This window comes from Corapipo altera, unplaced genomic scaffold, assembly GCF_003945725.1.
Source record: "Corapipo altera isolate COAL_440 unplaced genomic scaffold, ASM394572v1 119, whole genome shotgun sequence".
In the NCBI taxonomy this organism is placed as follows: domain Eukaryota; kingdom Metazoa; phylum Chordata; class Aves; order Passeriformes; family Pipridae; genus Corapipo; species Corapipo altera.
The window spans coordinates 1,253,999-1,278,178 of record NW_020884985.1 but is presented as its reverse complement, the minus strand read 5'-3'; the positions used below and the strand labels follow the sequence as shown (position 1 = coordinate 1,278,178).

The 24,180-nt window shown below is 39.4% G+C and overlaps 1 protein-coding gene across 4 annotated transcripts; it reads left to right on the top strand.

Annotated features, from left to right (window-relative positions):
* Positions 1–144: 144 nt before the first annotated feature.
* On the top strand, positions 145–23,851 carry DDX59 (DEAD-box helicase 59). 4 transcript variants are annotated; one of them, XM_027666124.1, is made up of 8 exons: positions 145–213; positions 17,741–18,564; positions 19,716–19,883; positions 20,469–20,558; positions 20,923–21,174; positions 21,762–21,914; positions 22,407–22,535; positions 23,390–23,851. In XM_027666124.1, the coding sequence occupies exons 2-8, from the start codon at positions 17,752–17,754 to the stop codon at positions 23,651–23,653; spliced, it is 1,869 nt and encodes a 622-aa protein (XP_027521925.1). In that variant the 5' UTR covers positions 145–213; positions 17,741–17,751; the 3' UTR covers positions 23,654–23,851. The 4 variants fall into 4 exon arrangements, with proteins under 4 accessions (XP_027521925.1, XP_027521923.1, XP_027521924.1 ...); XM_027666122.1 differs by lacking the exon at positions 145–213 and adding an exon at positions 16,372–16,438; XM_027666123.1 differs by lacking the exon at positions 145–213 and adding an exon at positions 16,591–16,717.
* The last annotated feature ends 329 nt before the right edge of the window (positions 23,852–24,180 follow it).

Genomic DNA, 24,180 nt, shown 5'->3' with positions numbered 1-24,180 from the left:
GCAGTGCGGGCTCCCCCGGCGCTGCCCGGCGCCCCCCCGGCCCCGCTCCCGCCCGGCGCTGCCGCTGCGGCTCCACACCCGCGGCTGCCGCACTGGACGGGCGGAGCGCGGCTGCGCATGTGCCGCCACCGCCTCCCCGGCCGGGCGGGGCGGGCCCGGGGCCGCCCCCAGCCCACGGGGGCTCCGGCGTCGCGGCAGGCGGGGGCGCGCGAGGTGGGTCTGGCCTCGGGTGGGGCGGCCGCGGGAGCGCGGGCAGGCTCAGACTCGGGCTTAGGCTCGGCCCAGCCCGGCCTTACCCCGGCGGCGGCGGGAGAGGGCGGAGTGTTTCCCGCGGTCAGGGGGCGCCGGCGGTGCCCGGCGGTGGGAAAGGGCGGTGTCCCTGGGCCGCTCCGGCGTCGCCGCTCTCCACGGCGGGGCCGGACGGGCCCTCGGCGGTGGCGTCGGGCAAGATCGGATCAGCCCCGGCGTGTCCCGGGTGTGAAGGGGCTGAGGAGCCGCCCGGCAGCGGGGGAGCCCCGGCGGACTGAGTGGCGGTGGCCGGAGCACAGAACGCTGCCGGGGAGGCGGGCTGAGCATCCCGCCCCTGGGCGTTCGTCCCTCCTATTTTAAATCGCGTCTATAAATAACTTTAAGAATGCTCGGGTAGAAAAATGACAAAGCCTTAAAATGGTTCAGGGTCTGGTCACGTAATCACTGTAATAGCAAGCAGGAGTAGCGATTTGCCCTAGAGACCATCTGCTATCGTGCCCACAAGTAGCTGGGCTGTTGTTGGAAGTACAGAATCACCTTAACAGGGGCAGCGTGGAGAGAAGTATTAGTCACGGCAGGAGCAGTAACTGGGTGATTACTGACTCAAACAGAACTGGATGGGTTGGCTTTGAAGTGCGGGTCTGAGGGTGCGGCCGTGTTGGTGATGGAAGGCTGGCGGGAGGCGCTGCCTCTCTCGGCACGGGCACTGTGTCACCGGGTGACCCGCAGCGCCAGCGGGTGGTACATCTCCGGGGTTTGGCAACAAATAGTTATTGTAGCTTATTGTGTATATAGTTATTGTATATACTGTATATACAATATGTATATATTGTATGTATAGGCTGGTGCAATGTCGAAGTGTGCCCTCCTTCCCCGCCAGCCTGGTTGCTCTAGCAGCTCTGTGGTGAGCCAGTTTAAGAAGCTGATCTGGCCGGAAATTAATAATTTCTTTTTGTACTTGTTTTCCCCCCTTTAATCTGGTTGAGCTTTCTTGAATCGCTTAAGGACCACTCCTGACTTATAGTAATTATTAGCTGACTTGCCCTCCTTCCCTTATGGTAATTCAGCGAGTGTTTTCCCAACCTCTTGTAGTGGAGGGCAGCGGCCTGAGGTGGGTTGATTTTGAGGTTTTCTGTTGCTCCCCTGAGTCTGGAAAAGAATATTTAGACACAGTCTTAGCATGACATTGCAAGGTCTCAAATAATATTCTGGCTAGACTGTTATTTCTTCATGTTTCAATTGAACTGTGAATTGATCTGGACAGAGATTTTTCCATTGCTGTGTGGCTATGCGTGCTTCTAGCACTTCATGTACACAGTGAGACAAACATCATGAATTTGAAGCAAGATTTACTGACATGTGTCTATATTTATTAATAATGAGTAAATGAAAGGGTTGTGGAGGTCAACATTTGAAGAAATTATTGCCGAGTATCTCCCCATGTGCTCTCTGGGATGGGATTCCCAAACTGTCATGCATACCACTCATAAGTGGTACATAGCGAGCTACAAAACTAGGAGCTGCTGTGGGCAGTATTCAGCAGAAGAGAGGGGAGGAGGTAAGTTGAGAAATCCTTGCTTTAGCAGGCATAAGACTGAAATTCCCAGATCCTCTGCAGCAGAAATAGTAATAACAATAGCAAATTAACATGCAGGTGTGACTTGGGAAAATGTTCTCTATTCAGAAAGTATATGCTTAACTTTCAACAACTAAAGTAAGAGCTACATTTGCACATTTTCCTGAATTATTTTTTACACATTCTTTGGAAATATATTAGAAAGTTACTGTTATTTTGACTATTTTTTTTATACTGCCACTAGCAAACTTTATTAATTCTTCCTGCATATTTAACAACAAACGTCTGAAATTTATAAGCTTTAAACCCTCAAATGATTAGAGCTATGGAAAAAAATATACTCCAGATTCCAACTAGTTTATTTCTTGTATGACTAAGAAAATGCCTAAAAATTAGATCAACATACAGGAAAACATGCTTAGGAAAACTATAAGGCTATTATTTAGTTGTGATGGAGATAGGATCCACTTTAAGAGATCAAAAGATTACAAACTAGTCCCTATAAAATGAAACTTGCAGAAACAGATTTCTAAAAGAAATGTGGCATAATCCAAATAAGAAATCATCGGTTATATTTAAAGTACTCTTGTATTTATAATCTGTTCCTATGCACTTGCAAAACATCACATATACATATGTACTGTAGTACATATAGTACTATATATACTATATACTATAGTATACATAGTACTGGGATAAGTGAGGCTTACCTGAAGCAAAGTCTGATCTTCAAAAATTCTTGCAGTCATGAGTCCCTTCTCAGTTAAAAAAAGGAAAAAGTGAATACTGTTTCAGAGAATACATCTCAGAAATGGCAGTAGGTACAATTATGAATAGATACGTATATAGACATTGCTACAGTCTAATCTAAAATGCAGACATTGTTGTGGGTGCAGCATTTGTGCCAATGAAACCTGTTCGGAGTCACAAAACAAAATCTAAAAATGCTGTCTTGTGGTAACTGCAGTCAAAGTGGTTTTTCATTTGCTTAGTGCTCTTAGAAGTCAATGCACGAATATAAAATCTAATAAGTGAAAAAGAAGACATCACCACTAGCTCCTGGAGTTCTTGTGCCAGTTCTTCTACTTTTGCAGACATGCCGAAGTGTCATCTTGCTTATTGCATTATCAAAGATATCAACGGCCAACATGGAAAATTATTAAAATTTGCTCTAATTCCTTAGGGTAAATAAACAGGAAAACTGAGCGAGGAGTCATGCCTTTCTGCTCCTGTTTATCTATCTTAAAATATTTTAAATAGTGATAATCTGTTCTGTACACAATCTTTCTGCTGCAGAGCATTTAATACTTTAATGTTAATTCCAAGTGGAAAGACAAAGTATTGAGAATTAAAACAATCAGCTCACAGATTTTTTTTTTCTTACCTTATTTCTCACTTCCTTTCCCCTCCCTCTACCCCAAATTAGAAACCCATTTAACTAGTTTTATCCTGTGATTACATCACAGGCCTGATTCTTCACTGTCATGTGTCTGGTCATCTATGCAGTGGGTGTACCACGCCTGTAGTCAGCATCAGGCAAAAGGAACAAATATGACCATTAAGCTGTGAATAATGATGTGGATGGCAGTTGTTGCTAATAGTTATAACCTTGGGAGATAGTGGAATGAGTCCTGACTAACAATTTCATACAATTTTTTTCACTTGGTTTAGGATTCACTTAGCTTCCGAAGAGGATATGTGTAGAGTGGAAAGCAGTAGACTAAATTCAGGCTAGTGCTAGATAATATAGTGTTCAAACTGGAATAACATTTCATGCATTGTTTCTTCCTTCACAATACTTGATGATAAAGGTAGAGTAAAATGTTTTAAATTAGCAATACCATTACTGTTTTTGCAATGGCACTGTCTGTAGACAGACTCGGTGCTAGTGAACAGCCAGTTTATCAGGCTGCCTGTGAAAGGTAGTAAGCACATTCCCATTTCAGATTAGCTGGTGCTATTAGGGCGAATCCACAAACACAGCAGCTCACAGCAACTATTCTGCTGGGTAATGCTTCAATGTTCAATGTTGGAAACAGACTTGAAATAACACCGTGGGCATATTGTCTTTAATTGCTGTTATCAAATTTACCTAATTAAGATGATCCCATCTGTTTGCCTTAGCCTAGAGAATATCAGTCATGATAGAAATGGTTTTGGCTGAGGGGAGGGATACACCCTGTGGTCTGTAACCTCTGGCAAAGAGGCAGCATGTACAACTCAATGTGGTGCTGTCAGACTGTCAACATACGGCCCAAGAACCAGTCATGTCCCAATGTGAACCTTAAGGAACAAGCTTGTTGACTTCAGCAGGTTTATATTGTGTGTATGAGGTTGAACAGGCAATCTATAAGTCATTCTGTGAGGTTATTCCAGCCTAGAGATGACTTGTGAAATGGAGTTACTGATATTCCAGCCTCTTAAACTTAAGACCTTTTATTAAATATACTTCTTTATAAGCAGTGGTAAAACTGTAAGAGTTAAGAAATTATATTTTTCAATCACAATCCAGCTGGTTGTAAGGAGTCCAGGAGACTCATGGAGTGTGTAGGGGGACAATTTCCTGGTCCAGATATTAGGTGAACCAGCCAGAAGAGGATTACTAGACCTTGTGCTCACCAATGCAGAGGCTCATTAGAGAGGTTAAGATTGGTGGCAGCCTGGGTAGCAACCACTCCCTGGTGAAGTCTGTGATCTCAAGGAGCATGAGCCTGGTGAGGAGCTAAGTCAGGACCCTGAACTTTGAAAGAATGAACTTCCAGTTGTTTAAGGAGTTGGTGAATGAGATCCCCTGGGAAACTGTCCTCAGGGACAAAGGAGCTGACCAGAGCTGGCAGCTCTTCAAAGCTCTTTTTCTTACAGCTAGATGACCTTTAAGGTCCTGTCCGACCCAGGCCATTCTATGATAATCAAGTGAGTGATTGTTTGAATTATTACACTTCTTTGGCATTGTTACTGGCATGCACGTATGTAGTTTCTGCAAGCTAGGAATTTTCTCAGAGCATGATTTTGGAAGGGAGTATGTTCTTCCTGTTTCAGGATGATACAAAAGTACAAGAACAGTTACATAATTACTGTCTTTTAGATTGTTCTAATAATTTGTAATCAGAAAGTGCTGAGGCATTTAAAAGGGAATAAAACAGCTTAACAACTTTATAGATTCTAGTAGAGTCATGAGTCAAAGGGAAAATAAAGGTTTGTCTGACATTTTACTTGAATTGTTGGTGATTTTTGATACAGTTAAAAAAGGAAAAAGGTGGAGTGATACCTACTTTAACTCATTTACTGCTACTGAAATCTGCACAACCAGAAAGCTTCCCGATGTGAGTCAAATGTGGTACCTAACTGTCACTTCTCTTAATACTTGGATGCTACTGTTTTCATTTCCTCAACTTGGCTTTGGCCTAATGTAGCTGTGTGAAGGTGTTGGGGGGTGGGAATCTACATCTTGCCTCCCAATTCTGCTGGGTCACCAGTCAGACAATAGATCTGTGGTCTGTGAGAGGCAAAACCTCTCATCCCCCTCAACACTCAGGACTGGTTGATTTGTTCTGTCTTTTTCTCTGGTTACTTTGGTGCCTTCTTTCCTCAGATTTTTAAATTTACTTTTAATTTTTTTAATCTGGTTTTCACATTGGCTACTTTTATGTTCTTCCCATCTCCTGGAATTGCTCTTGTTCTAGGAGATTTTAGATGAACTTTCTTCCCACATGTGCTGTGCAATACTCCGTAATTCCAAGGCTTTCTCCTTCTTGACGCTCCACTGTTGCCAGGTTGTCTGTAAAGAAAACAAATACCCTGCTATAACTGATATGTTTTATTATAAACTTTGTACAAAACTAAAATGCCATATTTATTACCATTATGGTAGTTGTCAGATAATGTTTTATCTGCAGCCAAGTTCAGAGGAAAATGGACATGACTTTAGTTTTCAAATTGTGCATTCACGTATAAGAAGTTTAAATCAGTTACTAGGGCTTTTTCACTGAGTCTGAATGAGAGTCAGTACAAAACTGTGCACTTTTTCGTGCTCTGACTGGCTTTTTTTATGCGTCTTCTACATGTGAAGAAAGATCTGAACATTCATAAAAGCTCATTTGTTTTGAGCATACACATGGTTTATTAGCAGAGCATGAATAGACTTCAGTTTCCCATGTTTTGGCCCTGCTTCCAGTTTTCACTGAAGCTCATGTGTAAACACTGTGTTTGAACACCGCATTTCTGCTATCATTTCATTGCAGTGAAATTCTTTTTTTTTGGGAAGGCGTGGTAGTGAATATGTGTGAGGAGGGGTGAGCAAGGGAATAGAACAGCAGACTGCCCAATGACAGTGGGGTTTTTTATATATGTCTTCTTTGAAACATCATGCTCCAAAATGTCACTGGTTTTTTAAGCAGTTTCCATTTCCCTTAAATTACTGAGAAATTGTAAGTTTTTGAGGAATTTTTTTATTTCTTTAGGGAGCAGGTGTACATAGCTGGTAACTTTAAAAATTAGATGTGGAAAGTGTATATTAAAGATTTTTATTGTAACCATTTATACATAGTTATCCTTGATGGTGTTGGAGATTTCGATTATGGTAAGGTCATCACAACCTGAGTGTATAGAACTGTGTTACATTTAATTATCTTTTGGCATAACTTAATTTATGTTCAAGATAGAAAAATGTATGAGATGTTTAAGCTGTATATAGAACAATTTGATTTAAATACCACCCAATTTCAATATATATTAGAAACATGGAAAGAGCAACAATTATTTTAATAGTTGCCTTAAACTAAATGTGTGTTTGTGTGTATGTGTATATATTTGGCTTCAAGAAGGATTTTTTTTTAAGTTTAGGTTAGTCCTATGTGCTGTTCCCTTTTGAAATTACTGGTGCTACAGACATAATTAAATGTAGGTGTATATATAATTGGGTTTCTGGATTAAAGGTGTCATGCAGTTTATTTGTATTTGAAGAAAAAAGCCTGGGTGATTTCTTTTTTCTACAAAGTTTCAAAAGAGAAATTCAAAAGGTTGATAAATCTCTCTGGTTATTCTGTCCTCATATGGTATTCATGCTCTATAATATACATGGCACTGTTAATGCACAGTGTTATCTCTGCTGTCTCACCTGGGCAGGGAGCAGCCATGGTTCCACTTATTGGCACAAAGAATGGAAATATCCAAATTGATTGATTACATTGCTCTGATTTCATTATTTAAGAGAGCCCACTGCCACAGAAATATCCTCGGTGCTGCTAGAGAGCAGGTTTCCTGTGTATCAACAGAAGATTAAGAGCCATGTGAATGGAGATGCTCTATCTGTGCATCTGCTGGCTCTTTTAATGATTAAAGAAAGACATGTCATGCTTCCCAGGGCCAACACCCTCTTGTAACCACTGCCTCCCTTTGTGGCTCCTTGCAGAGCAGACAGTGTCAGTAATGCAGAAGCCTTTTGGCTACTTTGCCTTTTTGCTCCAAGTTCCACTGATCTACTAGGAGCTCTTTGTTCTTACTTGTCTCTCATCTAGCTACCCATGTTTTTCTTTTTTCAAATAGTACAGTGCAGTAGTGCTCTATTTTTCAAGTATTTACCTTGGTAATGTCAAGGGGAACTGTTCCCCTGCAGCTTTAGTTTACTCTGGAACTGAGCAGAATGAGAATCTGAGTACGATGACTTGCTCCAGTTCATGCAAACTCCTCAAGAATGGTAATATCCTTATTATACCCAGCATGTTAGCTGAATTGCAAATAATCTCAGGGGAACTGTGGTTTCATAGGATTACTTAATTTTAATTTGTCTTGAACTGTGAGGTAAGTATAAATATTCTGAGGAATAAGGTGCTCTAGGAGGGAAAACCCAAGATAGCCAAGAAAATGAACAGAAACCTTTTTAAGCTACTCTGTCTCATGTTGTTTTCTGGCCTGTTCCTTCTAGTGTTTCTTTTGAAATTATTTCACCATATATATTCATAACAGTTTATAATTTATTGATATTGATTATATTTATATGTTTTTATTATCTTTTATAGTTTTAAATTGCTGGGATGTTTATTCCTTATAGGTGTAAGCCTAAGCCACCACCTTTGTCCACTTGGGAAACTATCATAACCTTCTTGTTTTGTGACACCAGACTATTACCTGACAGAGAGCTTCCTCAGCTTGGGCTGCAACCTGTTTTGTGCCTGAAATCTAATTTCTATATATCTTGCTAGTTGCCACAGGAAAGAATATTGCTTTGGCCAGGAACTGTACAAAATGACCTTGTCCTAGTGGGTCATAAGCCAAAAAAGAAATGGAAATTGGACTTCTGCATGGCTCAAAGCTCTAAATCATTTGTTTAAAAACAAAACAAACCCAAACTGACATAATTTCACATGAAATTCTAGGCTTATATTTTGTGAGAACGGTGTGTTGAACAGTCTTTTTCACAATCTGGCCTTACACTCAGATCAGCTGAGTTGTATTAAGAATTAGCATAGATTTATTCCATTGAATTGTTTGGCAGATAGAATCCCATGAGTGCTTCATATGAATTTCATACAGTCTTCCTTAAAAAGAAAATACACATCCCTGAAAGCTTGACCATACAGCACAAAGTTTCCTTTCACACTGCAGTACTTCAGACTTATTTAATGCCCAAGAGTTAGAAAACATATAATGATCTGGGGTGCAAACTTGCTAACCAGAGGTTTTCTTGCAATAAAGCAACTAAAAAATACATGAAGTGATAAACTGTTTATTTAGTGTAAATTGAATTTATACCAAAATGTGAAAATGTATTTTAAAACTTCTAATCTAAATTCTTTTGAAGTGGGTATTATCATGATGGATTTTTTTGCAGCCAAGTTACAGATCCCAGAAAAATAAGGTTTGCATGGAAAGTTCTTGGCAGATCTCTCTTGGAACAGCACAAACAACATGACTTAACAAGGAGGCATTCATTATTTCTGTCTTGTTACCCTCTGTTCTTACAGTCACCAGCTGTAAGGTTACTGGCATCTTTGAATCTTCCTAATAAACAGCATGGGGAGCAGTCATTCAAGAGTGGTAGTGAGAGATATGTTGCATTTTTGAGGCTTGCTTTTGTTTTTTAATAGCTATTGTGCTTTATCAAGCTGAGCTAATGCATTGTCTGCATGTTCTCACAGCAAAGTTTAGAAAAGTAACTGAATTTCAGAAGGACAAATCTGTTGCTTTAACTTTAGGGGTCTGTGAGCCTTAAGTATGCAATTAAAAAAAGTGTTGTGCCTTTGGAAATGAAAGCCATCTGGTATACTTTTCTATTAAAAAAATGTCATGGATAAATGGCCTACATGTTGACCGTGTATTTATATTGCATTACAATCCTTTTGGAAAGAATTTTAATTGCAGGTGTAACTTGTTTTGCTAAACTAAGTCCCAAACCAAACAAACTTGTATCCTCTGTTTTGCTTAGCAGTCATGTACAATGCCTTTTTTTCGCACGTGACAAAGTTCTGTGCTAGTGAAGTCAGTGCCAACTACGACCCAGGTCTGTGAAATTAATATCAGAGACCTGCAGGATGAGCCTGTAGGAGAAAATATCCACAAGGTGTATTTTTTTATTTACACTATTAAGACTGCAATGAATACTCAAAGAGTGACCTTTGAGAACTTAAAAAATCTGTAGGCTAGAGCCCAACAGAAACAGTCACTGAGAGCAGTGGTAAAGGCTGGCCTCAAGGAATCCTGGAGCTGTGTAGCCACCAAGCCCAGCACTGGTAGAAAGTGCAGGAGCTGGGGGCATCCTCTGCTTGGTAAAGGCTGCCCATGCCTTCCAAAGGCAAGTCACAGCTGGCAGTCACTTGTAGCAGGGACACCCTGAACTTGGCATCTACTCTGGCAGCAGTGAGTTGACTTTTTGTAGGTGAAGTTACACCCTTTCCACACCCATCCTTTAATAATTTTTGTGTGAGGGATTCAACTAGGACAATTTTAAGATTTCATGCAAAGACAGAAGGGGGACCAAATCTAATGTGGGGAAGCATGAAGGTTAAACCTAATGGTTAGTATTGGAATAAATTTTAACAAAACAACTGATAAAAAGTCTAGTTTGTAGCAGTTCTCTTGCATGTTTTCCAGGCCTTTCTTACAGTAGTTTCTGCTGTCAAAACTAGCAGTGCTGATAGGAGCTTTCCTGGTGAAAAGGGAAATTTATTATCCATTTACTCAAAGGGCTTATGATATAAATTTTTCCTTCAATCTGTCACTTTAGTGGATTATAACTCTTCTTTCACCTGTCTCCCTGTAATATGAATGCAATGTACCTGTTATATTTATTATACTTGCTGATTAATTAGAAAGGTCTTAATCTCTTAAAAAGTGATACAATTTGAAAGAGAGTTTATTGATGGGCAGGTGGCAATACACATTGGACACAGGTTATCTGGCAAGCTGGAACCTAATGGTTCCTGTTGTCTCTTGTGGAATTTCTGTTTTTCCTCTCCCATCCTTTTGTCTGAGACCCCAAAGCAGAAGGGGGAAAGGATTTAATTTCAGTAAGTGCATGTTGTGTGAGTGTTATCTTACTTTTAGAATAGATGGCAATCTCTCTTGCCTCCAAACAGCCTTATTAACTGGAACACAAATCTAAATGGCAAACTGGTAAGCAGCTTTCCAAATACAATGTTTTATACCCTCAGAAAGAAAATGAGATTAACATGAAAGGAGAGAATTTTTTAATTTTTAATTCTTAATTCTAATTATGTTATATTTCAAGATCGTTTAATCCTGCTAATTTCCACCTGAATTCTCTGGGTTACAGTTTGCTGCTTACTGAAGTCTCTGGAATTTGTCAATTGTCTTTGCAATCTTTTGATCAAATTCTTGTTCTCTAAGTCTCAGAGACCCGACAGAGATATGGAAGTTTGAATATGTTTAAATGGTTGTCAGACCCTAAAATCATTCCTTTTAACTGCAAAAAGCTGGTCTGTATCTTGCACAAAGAAGTTGGTAACTGTATTCACTGTAGTTTTTATAGCTATGCTAAGGGTATGATGATATTGAATTAGGGAGTCCATCAGTTTTCAAAGTAAATATTATATGCAGTATTTGAGCATAAAATCACATACATTAATTATGTTCATAATTTTTTCATGAATTGCCCTGTACAGTTATTTCCCTATGGACTAGTGGCATTTAATGCTGGAGCTTCAGGGCAGACTGCTGTTGTTTGGTTGTTGGGGTGTTTTTTGGAGTTCTTTTTTAAACCTATTCAGTCATATGCTTTAAAAATTCAGATTTAATTAGATTATTTTTTAAAAATTCCAATTTTACCACAGATTTCTGCAGAGACTAATATTGACCAATGTTTCCTTAGAATGTGGCTCTTCAAACAAAGAGAATGCTCAGGAAGCCTGAAAATATTAGTCCAAGTCTTCTTTTACTGATTATTTACTTTCTGAAACCTTAGGAGTTGCCTATTTAAATTAAGCAAAATTAGAAAAACTGGGCCTCAGAATAAGTATACTGTGTGCAATACCTGTACTAAATCAGGCCATTTTGTATGAATATTAGCAAAATTGACTAGGTAATGGTTAGCCACCATTATTTGGTTTTAGATTATCTGGATTTTTCCTGTGTGGTTCCTTTAAAGCTGTAATTCAGAAACCAGTGGTGTCATTGACTCACTAGTTCCTTCAATCAAAGAACTATTCACTAAATATGCTTTGGGTTAGAGCTGCAGTTGACTACCTACCTAAAAATATGCTGAGTGGCTTCAAAATCCCCAAGCATTGAAGGAGCAGAAAAATATTTAGTTTCATAGCATCAGATGGAGCAGACATGGACCAATCCCCACGTAAACATGCTTTGACTTCCATGCCTTCTGAATGGAAAGACATTCCCCCTCACTTTCACCCAAACAGTGGATGTGTTGTTAACTCCAATTACATGTATTGTGGCACACTTAAAAAAACCCCTAAACAAACCCAGAGAATAATTTTTTTATTCTTTAATTGACATCTACATAAACTTAATGCTCTTCATCCATTATAACATTATAAAACAGCCCTAAAGCTCTGTAATTCCTTGGTGTAGAACAGTGTTACACAGGATATGTGTTGAGATATTTAAAATAATTAATAGCATAAAGAAAACCCAAAGCTATCCCTCTTGATGTGATTTTAGACACGTTTTAATTGTCAGATCTGTCACTCCTGGCACTTGCCACTTGAGGGAGTGATGCACAAGGTGCTGGTTGGACTCAAATTAGAGTCCATTCTCAGTAGTTTTTCATACACTGGGAGCTCACTCCAAGTGGAAAAATCAGACATCACATGAGGATATTTTGGCTAAAATGTTTTGGACAGTTACCCTTTGGGATGTACTTACGTGCCAATCAAATCCCTGTGTGGAACTCGAGAAGACCTTTCCTGCCAGATCGGTGGAGAGGTGCCTGGAGGTTGTATTCTGGTACAGGTTTGAATTGGTGGGGTCACTCTGGGCAGTGTTGCTATGGAGAGCTGAGGTGTGTGGTACAGTCAGGCAGTTCTTGGAAATGCTTGGGACACTCTCTTGGAATTAGTATGCAGAATGCCTGTTTCTTATGGATTTAGTGTGCCTGGGAGTAGAGGGATTTCAGCCTCCTGCTTTAATCCAATCTTATTTTACTGAATTATTTATTATTTGCAAGTGATGGGAAAGGTTGGTTCATGCTTCTAAAGAATGGCTATGAGATGTTACAGGGCAAAGCATTTGATTTTAAACTGAGGGCAGGAATCCAAGTTGCCACGTTTGCTTTCTGTATATTTAATATAGAAAGCATGAGTGAATATAGAAAAATCTCCTTGATATCATTTAAAATAAACCAAAAAGTGGGATACTTAACTATTAATAATTTTTGCTTGAGTTATTGTTTTCATTATTTCTTTTGACTTTTAATTAATAGTTGTTATCTTTGATATTATAACAAAAATTTGCATAGTGTTGAAATAATCTGTGGCTATATATTTATGTAGTGAATCTATGTCACAACATATAGTAGTCCTTTTGTACATATGGAGTTGTGCGTGTGTTACATTGCTGTAGCTCCTAATATTTACTTTAGAATTTACTGTGAAGAGATATGTTAATTATATAAGGACTGTATTTGTGCAGGGGTTTCTAATAACAGTACGTGATACTTTCCTGGGCAGCTATTGTACTAGAACACATGCAGCGTAGGCAAGATGAGAATATTGTACATTCTTGGTGTTTTACCAACTAAATTAAATAACAATGTGATCATACAAAATACAAATGCTACCTTGCTGCCCTGGAGACCTTAAGATTTTCCATTATGACACTCCCAGATAAATTGTCCAGAATGTACAAAAGTTACTGTCTATAATTATTCATGGTTTTCTAACAGGATGTAACCCCACCTTTATTCAGTCAATGCTTGAACTCACTAGTTTTTAGAAGGAAGAATACCAAGGCAAAGCCTTTGTAGCATATCTGAGAGCATATTGTCTGGGACATTTTGTGAACTCTGAAGGTTACAAAAATTGGAATTCAGAAATCTTATTAAAATGTCATTCACCTCAGATCTGATTAGCAGCATCAAGAACTGAGAGGATGGGAATTAAATTCACCAAAGCTCTCTCTTACTCTTACATATTTCATCATTCTGAAAAAAAGGTAACTGAAATAGAACATTTATGCTTTATTCCAGGAAAAAAAAATTATTTAGTGAGCTCACAAAGTACAGTATCTGTTCCAGAAGAGGTTTTGTTACATCTATACTGATTATCTTCTCCCTGTAAATTAAGAATAAGCTACTGCATTCTGTGGAAGCTTGAACTGTCAGCTGTCCAGCCTTTATGAGCCACTCAAGGTACAGGAGATCTACTGTTACCTGTTCCTCAGTCATCTCTTTTTCAGACTGTTGAGTTTACATAGTTGTCTCTTGCATGGAAGCCTTTTCATGCCTCTTAATACCCATAGAGTCCTTTCCTAAAACTTAATTTCAAGCAGTACTGTAGTCCTTCTCAGGGACTGAGTGATGGGGAATTACAAGGAGCATCCATATAGGTGGATACAGTATATACAGTAATATTCTATATACCTTTCCCAGTGTTTCCTGCCAAGTGACATTGTTTTTTTCTGACTGCTGTTATACACTAAAAAGAATAGAAAAAGCTGATACATATGGGATATTTGCATTTTGGTGTATGAACTCTATAGGGTATGAAGCATCTCATATCATATTGAATATTGTTGAAATACTGGTCTTTGTTTAGCAAATGATGTTTTGAATTCCAGGAAATGACCTTGTAAAAATGGAAGTAAGAAAAGGAAATTCACTTACGTTAGGGAGGGAAAATGAAGAAAAGAAAGTCAGTGCAAACAAAAGGGAATGACAGAGGCTGAATCAGAGAAAGGTAGAGATTTTAACAGGAATGTATGGAGTGTGGGTGAAAGGTGCCCGATAGTTTTTTGGTCTAGAAATGCCCACTTAATCTTTCCAGAAGTTCAATAGTCTCTTCCAATTCTACCAGTTAATTAATAATCCCAGAGAGACTAAACCCCCTTTATTTGCACTAACTTTGTATTTCCAGGATACTTTAAGATAGACCGTGTTTCACATGTGACTGGACTTGAATGTTATAGAAAGCTACAGGCGGCTCTTTGAAAGCCCCCAGCTTTGTGTCTGTGTTTTAAGCCCTGTCCTCCTGGCTCCCTGACTGTCCCTCTGGACTGCTATTAAACAGTGCTTCCAAAGGGGCTGTTAGGATTTATGGATTTTCTCTTTAGTCGGAAATGGTGATGGTTGTAGTCACCAACAAAAGTAATGAGGCAGAAATGGAACTCTGCGTCAATGGGGATGCTTTCAGGCTAATGGGATCAATGGTGGAGGAGAGGGAGGGAGGTAAGATAAAATCTGGTTTAGGGTATCTAGAGTGCCTGGGAGTACATCAACCCAGAGAACTCCCAGCAGGATATCTTTGCCATGCACCAAATCATTTATGGTCATAGGGTACACTTTTACTTTGGGAATACTCTGGTCTTGCTGCATGTGCTCAAAACCAGGGCCTGTACAGACACAGCAACATCACCTATGACAGGTCCTGGTGTTGGAAGGGAGTACCTGGGACAGGTTGACTGACCTCCCTGTGGTGACATGAGTCCTTGAAAAGCGAGGGAGTGGCAGTGACTACGCTGTTCACAATGGCCGAGCAGGAATGGCCGAGCAGATAAGCCGACAGCCTTTCTGAGTGGACACACATCCAAGCCCTCCTGCTCTCTTCCAGAACTTGGGTTTGCCTGGGGCAGTGGTCACACCTGGGCTGTCTTGCAAAGGCCCGGTTGTCGATCAGTCTGAAAGTGTTTTGTGCCCTGCAGTGAAATGTCATAAATTCTTGTGTTCTCATGCCTTGTGAAGTAGTGTAAATATGCTTATTTATTGTTGAAAGTAATAACCTACTCAATTTGCAGTATGTGAACAGCTATCTCACTGTGCCCTTTCAAGTGGGTGGGGCACACACTGGGCATTTCTCTCCCATACCTTGTAGCTCTGTTATGTGGAGCAGGAATATTTTCCTCATGTGCAAATGTTGTGTCTGTAGCATCTGGCAGCTCTGGCTGTAACTGTGGGAGTCCTGGACGTGCCCCCCCTGCAGAGCCAGAGGGGCAGCACCCTGTTGCAAAATGTGGAATATGTAAAATTTTCCTAAGGATGTTCTTTGCTGTTTGATCTTTGTATACTTTCAAGGCTAATCAACAAGAAGGGAGATTTAGTCGGTGAAACAGATAGTAGCTAACAAGAAAGTTCTAAGTGATGTCTAGGTGTTAGAAAGACAAGTAACTTGTTGGTAGAATTGCCTTGTTGGTAGAATTGCCTTGTTTAGGTCTCAGCATGCTCCAGTGATCAAAGACCTAGGGGGAGGTTAGCAAAGCTTGGGAAGAAGGATGTCCTCTGGTAGTGGACACAAAGAATGCAGAATTTACAGGCCACAAGGACGTTGGCAGTACTCCCAAGATAAGGAAGAAACTAATAAAGACAACTCAGCAACTGTGCTGAATCTGCTCCAACTGGTTAAATGGTTAATTCTAGCAGGGGCAAATTGCGACCACTAACTCAAGAGACCACTGACCCGAGAAACCCGCCAACCCAAAAGAAGAGAAAGATTGGGCATATGGACTAATTAGCATAAGAAGCGAGGGAATCGTTAAGCAATAGAATACTAATTAATAGGAGAACAATGTAACTTGTAGCAAATGAGCACTAATTCCTTTGTTTGCTAAAATGTATAAATAGTAAAATGTACTGATAGTTGGTGTGCTCGATTTGTGTAATAACACCGAGCACTCAGGCTTGCGCAACTCTGAAATAATCAATGTCTCTCTCGAGTTACTAATTATCGGGCTTGTTTTACACTGGGTGACGAATCCGATTTTGGTGGACAAAACCCGCGCCGTCAGACCCCAATCCAATCCGAGTTTACCAGCTCCGGGACAGGTTCGCCCCTCCCCGGCCGAGCAGGGAGGCTCCCGGGAGCGGGGAGCCGGGAACCGCGGAGCCGGGAACCCGCCCCTCCCCGCCTCGGCCTGTGGGCGGGAGCGGCCCCGCGCGGCCGCCGCCATTTTGTGCGGGAGGCGGCGAGGCCCCGTGGGAAGCTGGCAGCGGTGCGTGAGGCGAGGGGGGCCGGGGCTGGGCCTCGCCTGCAGCGCCGGGGCCGGGGTGGGGGCGCGGGCAGTGCGGCGGGGGCGGCTGGGGGACAGAAAAGGCTCCACTCCGCAGTGTTGTCCCGTGGGGTGCGTGGCCGTTGCCAGAGAGAGAGGCTGAGGCAAGGCGGGAGAGGCTGCTCGAGGTCCCCGCGGGTCCCTCCCGAGCAGCCCGTCCGTCAGCCCGGCACTCTGCTTGAGCGCTCCCCTTACCTGGGAGGCTGCTGAGCTTTCGAAGAGGTTTGTTGTGGAAAAGCCTCGTTAGGCTCGAAAAATTACGTGGTGAGATTTGGCTTCTGGTCCGATAGCGAGGGGGAGCAGTGTCCGCCGGGCCCCCGAGGTCTGCCCGCCGAGCTCCGGGCCGGCCCCGCTGCCTCAGCCGCTGGACGGCTCCGAGTTACACAGAGACACAGCTGGGTGTAAACACAGAGATAGCTTTGTGGGGTTTTAGAAAACTAATGTAAGAAGAAGTCCTCAGAGACTGGTATACACAGTACCATTTATTCAGAATAAAATTGCTGGGGTTTGTGTACTTTGTTTGATGATTGTACGATAGCAAACGATTAGTGAGAATATCTGACGCTTTCAGAGTCAATTACTGAAAGTTTCAGAATATAAAAGTTAAGGTTCATTATGGACACTTGATTTGTCTTCCTTGTTTTACAGTAGAGACTTGCCAAATTAATCATGTAGGTCTTTACTCTTTTTTGGACACCTTGAACAAACAGATCTGGACTCTAAACATCTCAAGAGTGTGCAACCTTTCAAATTTGAGTGGACTTTGAAAAGGACAACAAAAGGAGTGGTCTTGAGTGGGTCCTATACTGAATTTGACGTATTTTTCAAAATTTATTATTTTTTTTATTTTTATATATAGCTTAGAAGAATGCTTGCTTCCATAATTTCATCCTAGAAACAGCTCTCCAAGGATTTAAATATGACTGACTCTCAAAATAGATAAATTTCCATGCAGTCAAAACCAAAGTTTTTACTCAGCTGCAAAGGTCTAATAGTGAAAACTACTTGTAGGTGGATCTCTGTACTGTTCCATGCTTCCACTGTTACTTTGAAATACTACTTGACATTGCATGAACACTGTAATACCAAGATAATTTTTAAATAAGGCAGTTTCTAGATCTTTTCTGGGAGTGAGAGTTCATGCCTGGGTTTGCAAATATTTGCTGGTCTTTTTTTTGTGGTAACAGTATATGTACCTTTCTCAATAGCACTAGTTTCTAACAACTGTAACCATTTGCTTTCTAGTGTACTGAAGCATGTTTTTACCAAGATCTGTTAAAGTCAAGAGGACTGCTGATGAGGACAAAAGCTGTACAGCTAAGAAAAATAAACTGTCTTCTGGAGGACCTTTGCTAGAGGACACCACCGAGTTCCAAGACTGTAAGTCAGTTAGAACAGAAACTTTTCCTTCAGCGTGCAATTTGAATGAAATTGTACAAGAACACACAGACCCTGTAGCTGGAGACCTTGATTCTGCTAATACAGCGCTGGGAAAGGACAGTCAAAATACTGATGAAGACAGCCCTTTGGAAGAACCCATAAAATCCTTCAGCAAATCCCAGCGTTGGGCAGAACCCGGAGAACCTGTGTGTGTGGTGTGTGGTCGCTATGGAGAGTATATCTGCGATAAAACAGATGAAGATGTTTGTAGTTTGGAATGTAAAGCCAAACACCTTCTACTAACTCAAGCGAAGGAAGAACAGCTGACATCTGATCAACTCACTAACTCTGAAGCAGAAGCTCACTTGCCTCATGCACCTTATTTCTACAAAGATCATTCTTTTATTTTAGGTTTGCGAGATGAGCAGGTTGAGAACCTTAAGCTGCAGCTGGGTATTGCTGTCCAGGGTCAGCAAGTTCCAAGACCTATTGTAGAGTTTGAACACTGTGGTTTTCCTGAAACTTTAAACCATAATTTGAAGAATTCTGGCTATGAAGTCCCAACTCCCATCCAAATGCAAATGATCCCTGTTGGACTAATGGGGCGGGATATTGTGGCTAGTGCAGACACGGGCTCTGGAAAAACAGCAGCCTTCCTACTCCCTGTTATTATGAAGGTTTTGAATGAGGTAATGGAACTTTGTATGTTTTGAGAATGTGGTTTGCAACTTTGTCTTTTGGATTCCCAATGTGAAGGAGAATGTGACTGTGGTGGTTTTAATTAACATTCAATGATTTATTTTACTTTTGATAGATGGAGTGTTGGTTCTTGGGGGTGGGGGGAGTTGCTGATTAATTTTAATGATTTTGAATGTTTTTTCACTTTGGTCAGGAGATAAAGCAACTTTTAATATTACCAAGTGTAGAGTTCCTCCTTTTTAAGAAAGGTAATTAAATTCTGTGGTATGCTTCCTAAATGACTTAAAATAGAAAGTGAAAGTAATTCCAGCCCTCTGCAAGAACTTGTTCCTCTATCTTGATATGTCAGAAGGCTGAAAGACATTTGTTGGCATTTGCGTAATTTCACAGAGTAATTTCTCTTGGAATATATTTGGTTGACCATCAAATAACTGCAGGAACTTGGGGTAATATAATTTCTGAAATCCTCTAGTTACCCAGCCACCCCTTCGGTTCTGTGGGAAAAAGCAATTAAGAAAGTTTTTGCTTCATAAGGACATGAATGTATGACAAGAAGTAATGGCAAATAGTATTGAGTACCTTGTGTGTGGCTCAGTATTGCTTTTTCTTTGGTGGTTTTATTTGTAAGAACATATTCAAACATTCTGGACCTGATTCTAGTTGATGTTTCTCACTGGTTAGATACCTTTACAAATATATGTATATAGACTCACAGACGAGTGCATAAACTCTTACAGATGAAGAGAGATTATTTAAGCAACTCTTTTAATCTCTAAAGTACTCTAGCATTAGTTTTAAGAATAAAGGCATTATGTAAGAACATGTGAGAACAGGTGTATTGCATTCCAATACTTCCTCTGTCTGATTATCATTAAAGTCTGCAAGACAGTTGTATGTTTATAATAACATGCACAAAATTGGAGTGTCAATGAATAATACCTCTGTACATGATCTTTCCCATTCTTGATCTTCAGGGCACTGAACAAGTTCATGTATATGTCAAGAAATAATTTTATTTTGTTGTTTAAAATAATTTTTGTTTGTAATGTAAAAAATTATGTTGGGAAATTTAATTTTGAAAGCTTTTTATCAAAATAATAGAGCACTCCCATGTTCATTGGAGTTCTCCCACTCTTTCTAGACAGAAACTCCATCTGCCCTTATTTTGGCACCAACAAGGGAGTTGGCAATTCAGATAGAGAGACAAGCTAAGGAACTGATGGCTGGTTTACCAAACATGAGAACAGTTCTCCTGGTAGGAGGTTTGCCGCTGCCTCCACAGCTTCACCGTCTCAGGCAAAGTGTTAAGGTAAGGACTTGGAGTGGGGAGTTACATTTTCATGACATTCACAGAAAAGAAAAATGTTATTGTTGACATGTATGAGCACACAAGGATATGTTTTTTCCAAGTCTAAACTAATGAAATGTTTGTTAGCTCCTGAAAATTTTACAGTAATACAATTTTTAAAAATATTTTGACTTCTGATTAAACTTTTTTGTTTTAAAAAGTTTCATGGGTGATATTGCTGCTTTCAAAGACTAAAATATACTATTTTATTAGACAAGGAGTTGTAATTTACAGCAAAAAGTAGTTTGTTTTTCATGCAGATTATATTGCTTGTAATTTAGACATGTCCGTTAGAGTTCTGAAAGGTTCTGTTTCCTTTTGAGCCTCTGTAATTTAAGTTATCTTTAAAAGTTTTATGACTTACTTGAAGGCAAGTAGTTTCACTAATTATAGCCCTTGTTATCTCTGCTGTAACTTCATAGTTTTTCTAGGAAAGGAAAGTCATCTATTCTTTCATGGAATTTCTAACTCCTGGTTGTTTTTTTGTTTGTTTGTTTGGTTTTGTTTTTTGTTTTGTTTTGGTTTTTGTTTGTTTGTTTTTAATAGGTTATAATAGCAACGCCTGGAAGGCTTCTTGAGATTTTAAAGCAAAGTTCTGTTCAACTGCATGGCATAAAAATTGTAGTGGTGGATGAAGTAAGTTTTTATTTATAAGAGCTGTATTTCGTTGAAGAGCCAGTGTGAGTGGCTGGTCTAACTGATTAAACATACAGAGTGTTTGTTATAAAGATACAATACATTTCCTAAGAGAAAATTTTATTTTTTTAATACAATTTGAAATGTATTTGAACAACTCCTCTTCTATTGGCTGTAAAAGACTTAGATACCTGACAGGGTAATACTGTTAGACCAGTGTGAATAATTTGTTTTTAATTTTTTCACATTTTCTTCTGACTGTAAATACTCCTGCATCATACACATTATGGTTCTTTTGTCAATTCAAGTTCAGGGTCCTGCTCTTCATGGAAAACTCTGGTACAAATTAATATTTTTCACTTAGGTGGATACCATGTTAAAAATGGGTTTCCAGCAGCAAGTGTTGGATGTTTTGGAAGACATCTCACAGGATCATCAAACCATACTGGTGTCAGCCACGATTCCAGTGGGCATTGAACACTTGGCAAATCAGCTTCTGCACAATTTTGTAAGAATAACGATTGGAGAGAAGAATCTGCCATGTTCCAATGTTCGCCAGATTATCTTGTGGGTAGAAGAACCATCTAAAAAGAAAAAGCTGTTTGAAATACTAAATGTAAGTCTAATATTTTTCTCATAAGAACAGTTTATAAAGATACTCATGTCTTTACACATCTATGTCAGGGTCTCATCTTTAGTTCTAATCTGTATGCAGTGAAGAGGTGGAGTGAGGTGAAGCATGTGACTGCACTTACTTCAGCAGTTCTGCAATGTGAGAGTTTTAAGGGCAGTTTCAGGGATTACTCCACTCCCATTACTCCCATGTATTTTCTGTGAGGAAATGGGGGTGATTTTGGATGTTTGACTGAGGTTATCCAAGAGGTAAATAAGAATCTTTTAACTGAATCTCCAAACTTAAAGAAATTCAGAATTACTTGAAAACTTCTGACTTGTAAAAAAAATTCATGTGTTGATATAAAATTAGCTTCTGAGTCTACAAGTCATTATATGTTTATAATGTACAGCTTTGTAAAGTTTCATGGCTGGTATCTTGTTCTTATCTAAAGTCTAGAAACATTTTGTTCATCTGAAAGTCTTGTTAATGTTGGAGATAAAGAGCAGAAGAAATTTAATCCACGCTGATGATGGGCAGCCAATAGTTGCCATTGGTAACCTTTTTATACAAACTGTTTAATTTTACAGGATGAGAAGCTCTTCAAGCCTCCAGTGTTAGTGTTTGTGGACTGTAAACTAGGAGCAGACCTGTTGAGTGATGCTGTTCATAAGATTACAGGATTGCAGTGCACAGCTATGCATTCTGAAAAGTCTCAGGTGGAAAGAACAGACATATTACAGGTTTGTGCCTCCTAAAGTTACGCGAGTCTTGGTAGATTTTTAAAAGGCCATTTTTTTTTAAGGTGGCTTCGCTTGAATGACTGAAGTCATGATTGACTGCTTTTCTGCAGTAATTCCTGAGGTAGTGATGGGGGAGATAGATGGGACCATGCAAAACTGAAGATAATAACGCCATTTTTAATGTAGATAAATACTGGAGACTGTTTCCTAGGTTATTTGCTTTGAAATGGAAATTTAAATATGCAGTATCTTAAATTGACTATTTTTTAGAATTAAAATTGTGGCTTTGATCTCTCTTGAATTATCCCTGTGGATTATATTCCTGTTTAAATCAAGAATACAGGGGAGTCATTATCTCTTCTACAATAGAATAATCCCACTTGCTGTGTTCTTACATTGTTCTTACACACTGGCCCTTAGCCTATGCTTGGAGCGGTTCAAAATAAAAATGAGCTAAAAAGAACTAATTTTTATTTGTTCCTCCCTTGCCAGGGATTACTTCAAGAGAAGTATGAAGTTATAGTAAGTACTGGAGTCCTTGGACGAGGGCTTGACCTTGTCAACGTCAAACTGGTAGTGAATTTTGATATGCCTTCAAGTATGGATGAATACGTACACCAGGTAAATAAATAAATTGCTAAAGCCTTATTTGAAAAGTATATCAAAATAAGATATCCACCTGTGGAAATTCAAATTTAAATGTAAAAAGAAAGATTATTTTCCTCTTCAGAATACTGATTTTTATAGGAAAAGAAAGAGAGATGTGGGATATCTCTTCTATAAGTTTCTTATGTAAATGACTAAAATCTAGAACGCTGCTCTTGTCTCTCATCTATATAAGTTACTAAAACCTAGAAGAGTGTTTTTATGTCAATTATTTTTGCAGTATTATTCTTCCTGTTTTGTACTCTTGAAGAATTTTGTGTCTATAGAAAGCAAAGTTTACCATTTTTACTATCTGTGTGAAGAAAGGCTGAATATCCCTCTTATCTGCTGCAGTTTGTCTGCAGTATGGGATATGCATGAAATAGTCAGGAAACCAGTCATGAACGTTATTGGCAAATAATTTACAGTTACTAGAACATGGAAAGTAAAGGGCATTTCTATGGCCGTGCTGGTACATCTTGTGCTTGATACATGTATGTGACATCTCTATAATAAATATTTTTGAAAAACATTTTGTTTGGATCAGATCTACTGTAAGCTTTTGCCCGTAGGCTGTGTCACATGTCTCAGTATCAATAGTGGACTTCTGGTATGTCCCATAAGCAAGTCATAACTTTAGATGCGTTTAAGCTAAAGCTTCAGATCTACATATCCTGAATTCAGGAAGTATTTTGTAAGTAACTTTGTGTTAGAGATTTGACCCTGTCACTTGTGTTACTTGCTATTTTATAACAGAAAATAAACTTTAGGGCTATTTGAAGGACTTCCATTTAGTATTGATAACTTAAAATTAATTCATGCTTTTTCAGGTTGGAAGAGCGGGAAGGTTGGGTCACAGCGGAACTGCAATTACTTTTATCAATAACAACAGCAAGAAGCTCTTTTGGGACGTTGTAAAAAGAGTAAAACCTACAGGCACCATTCTTCCCCCACAGCTGCTTAATTCCCCATATCTGCATGACCAAAAGAGAAGGGAACAACAGAGACTTAAACAGTTACAAAATAGCCTTGTAACAGGAGATAATATTATGGACATTATTAGAAAACACAACAAAAATAATTCTCAGAGGTAATAAAGATATAGTTATGTAATTACCATGAAACTGTGATTAAAAATAAACATGAAATGATGGTTTGTGTACTGCCTTTTTTAAAGAAGTTTGTCAGTTTTTTAAGGAGGCTCATTTTTATCTCATCTTTATTTTGAAATACAGGCTGTGTGTTTGAATTACAGTAGTGCCTAGTAAAAATACCCTGTAACCCTGTTATAACCAGTAGTCTTTGGTCTTGCTTGCAACATGAACTGAGAAGATACCTTTTATTTTGTCTTAGTATTTCTGCAGAATAGATTCAGACTTCTTGTGAGACACACTCTTCTGGTAGTTCTTATATCATTATATTGAGACAAGATCTTTGCAAAGAACACAGCTTTAAACCATTAAAAATTGGTGACAGATTAGTCTCTGAAAATCTCTTCCTGTTAGCTTACATAAAATCTTCCACTGGGAACATTTCTCCAGATTCTCACTGTGCTCTCTGAATATGTTCTTAGGAACGTATTCAAGTTTTGTTTGTAAAGAATACTGGTAGTTTAGTTTCT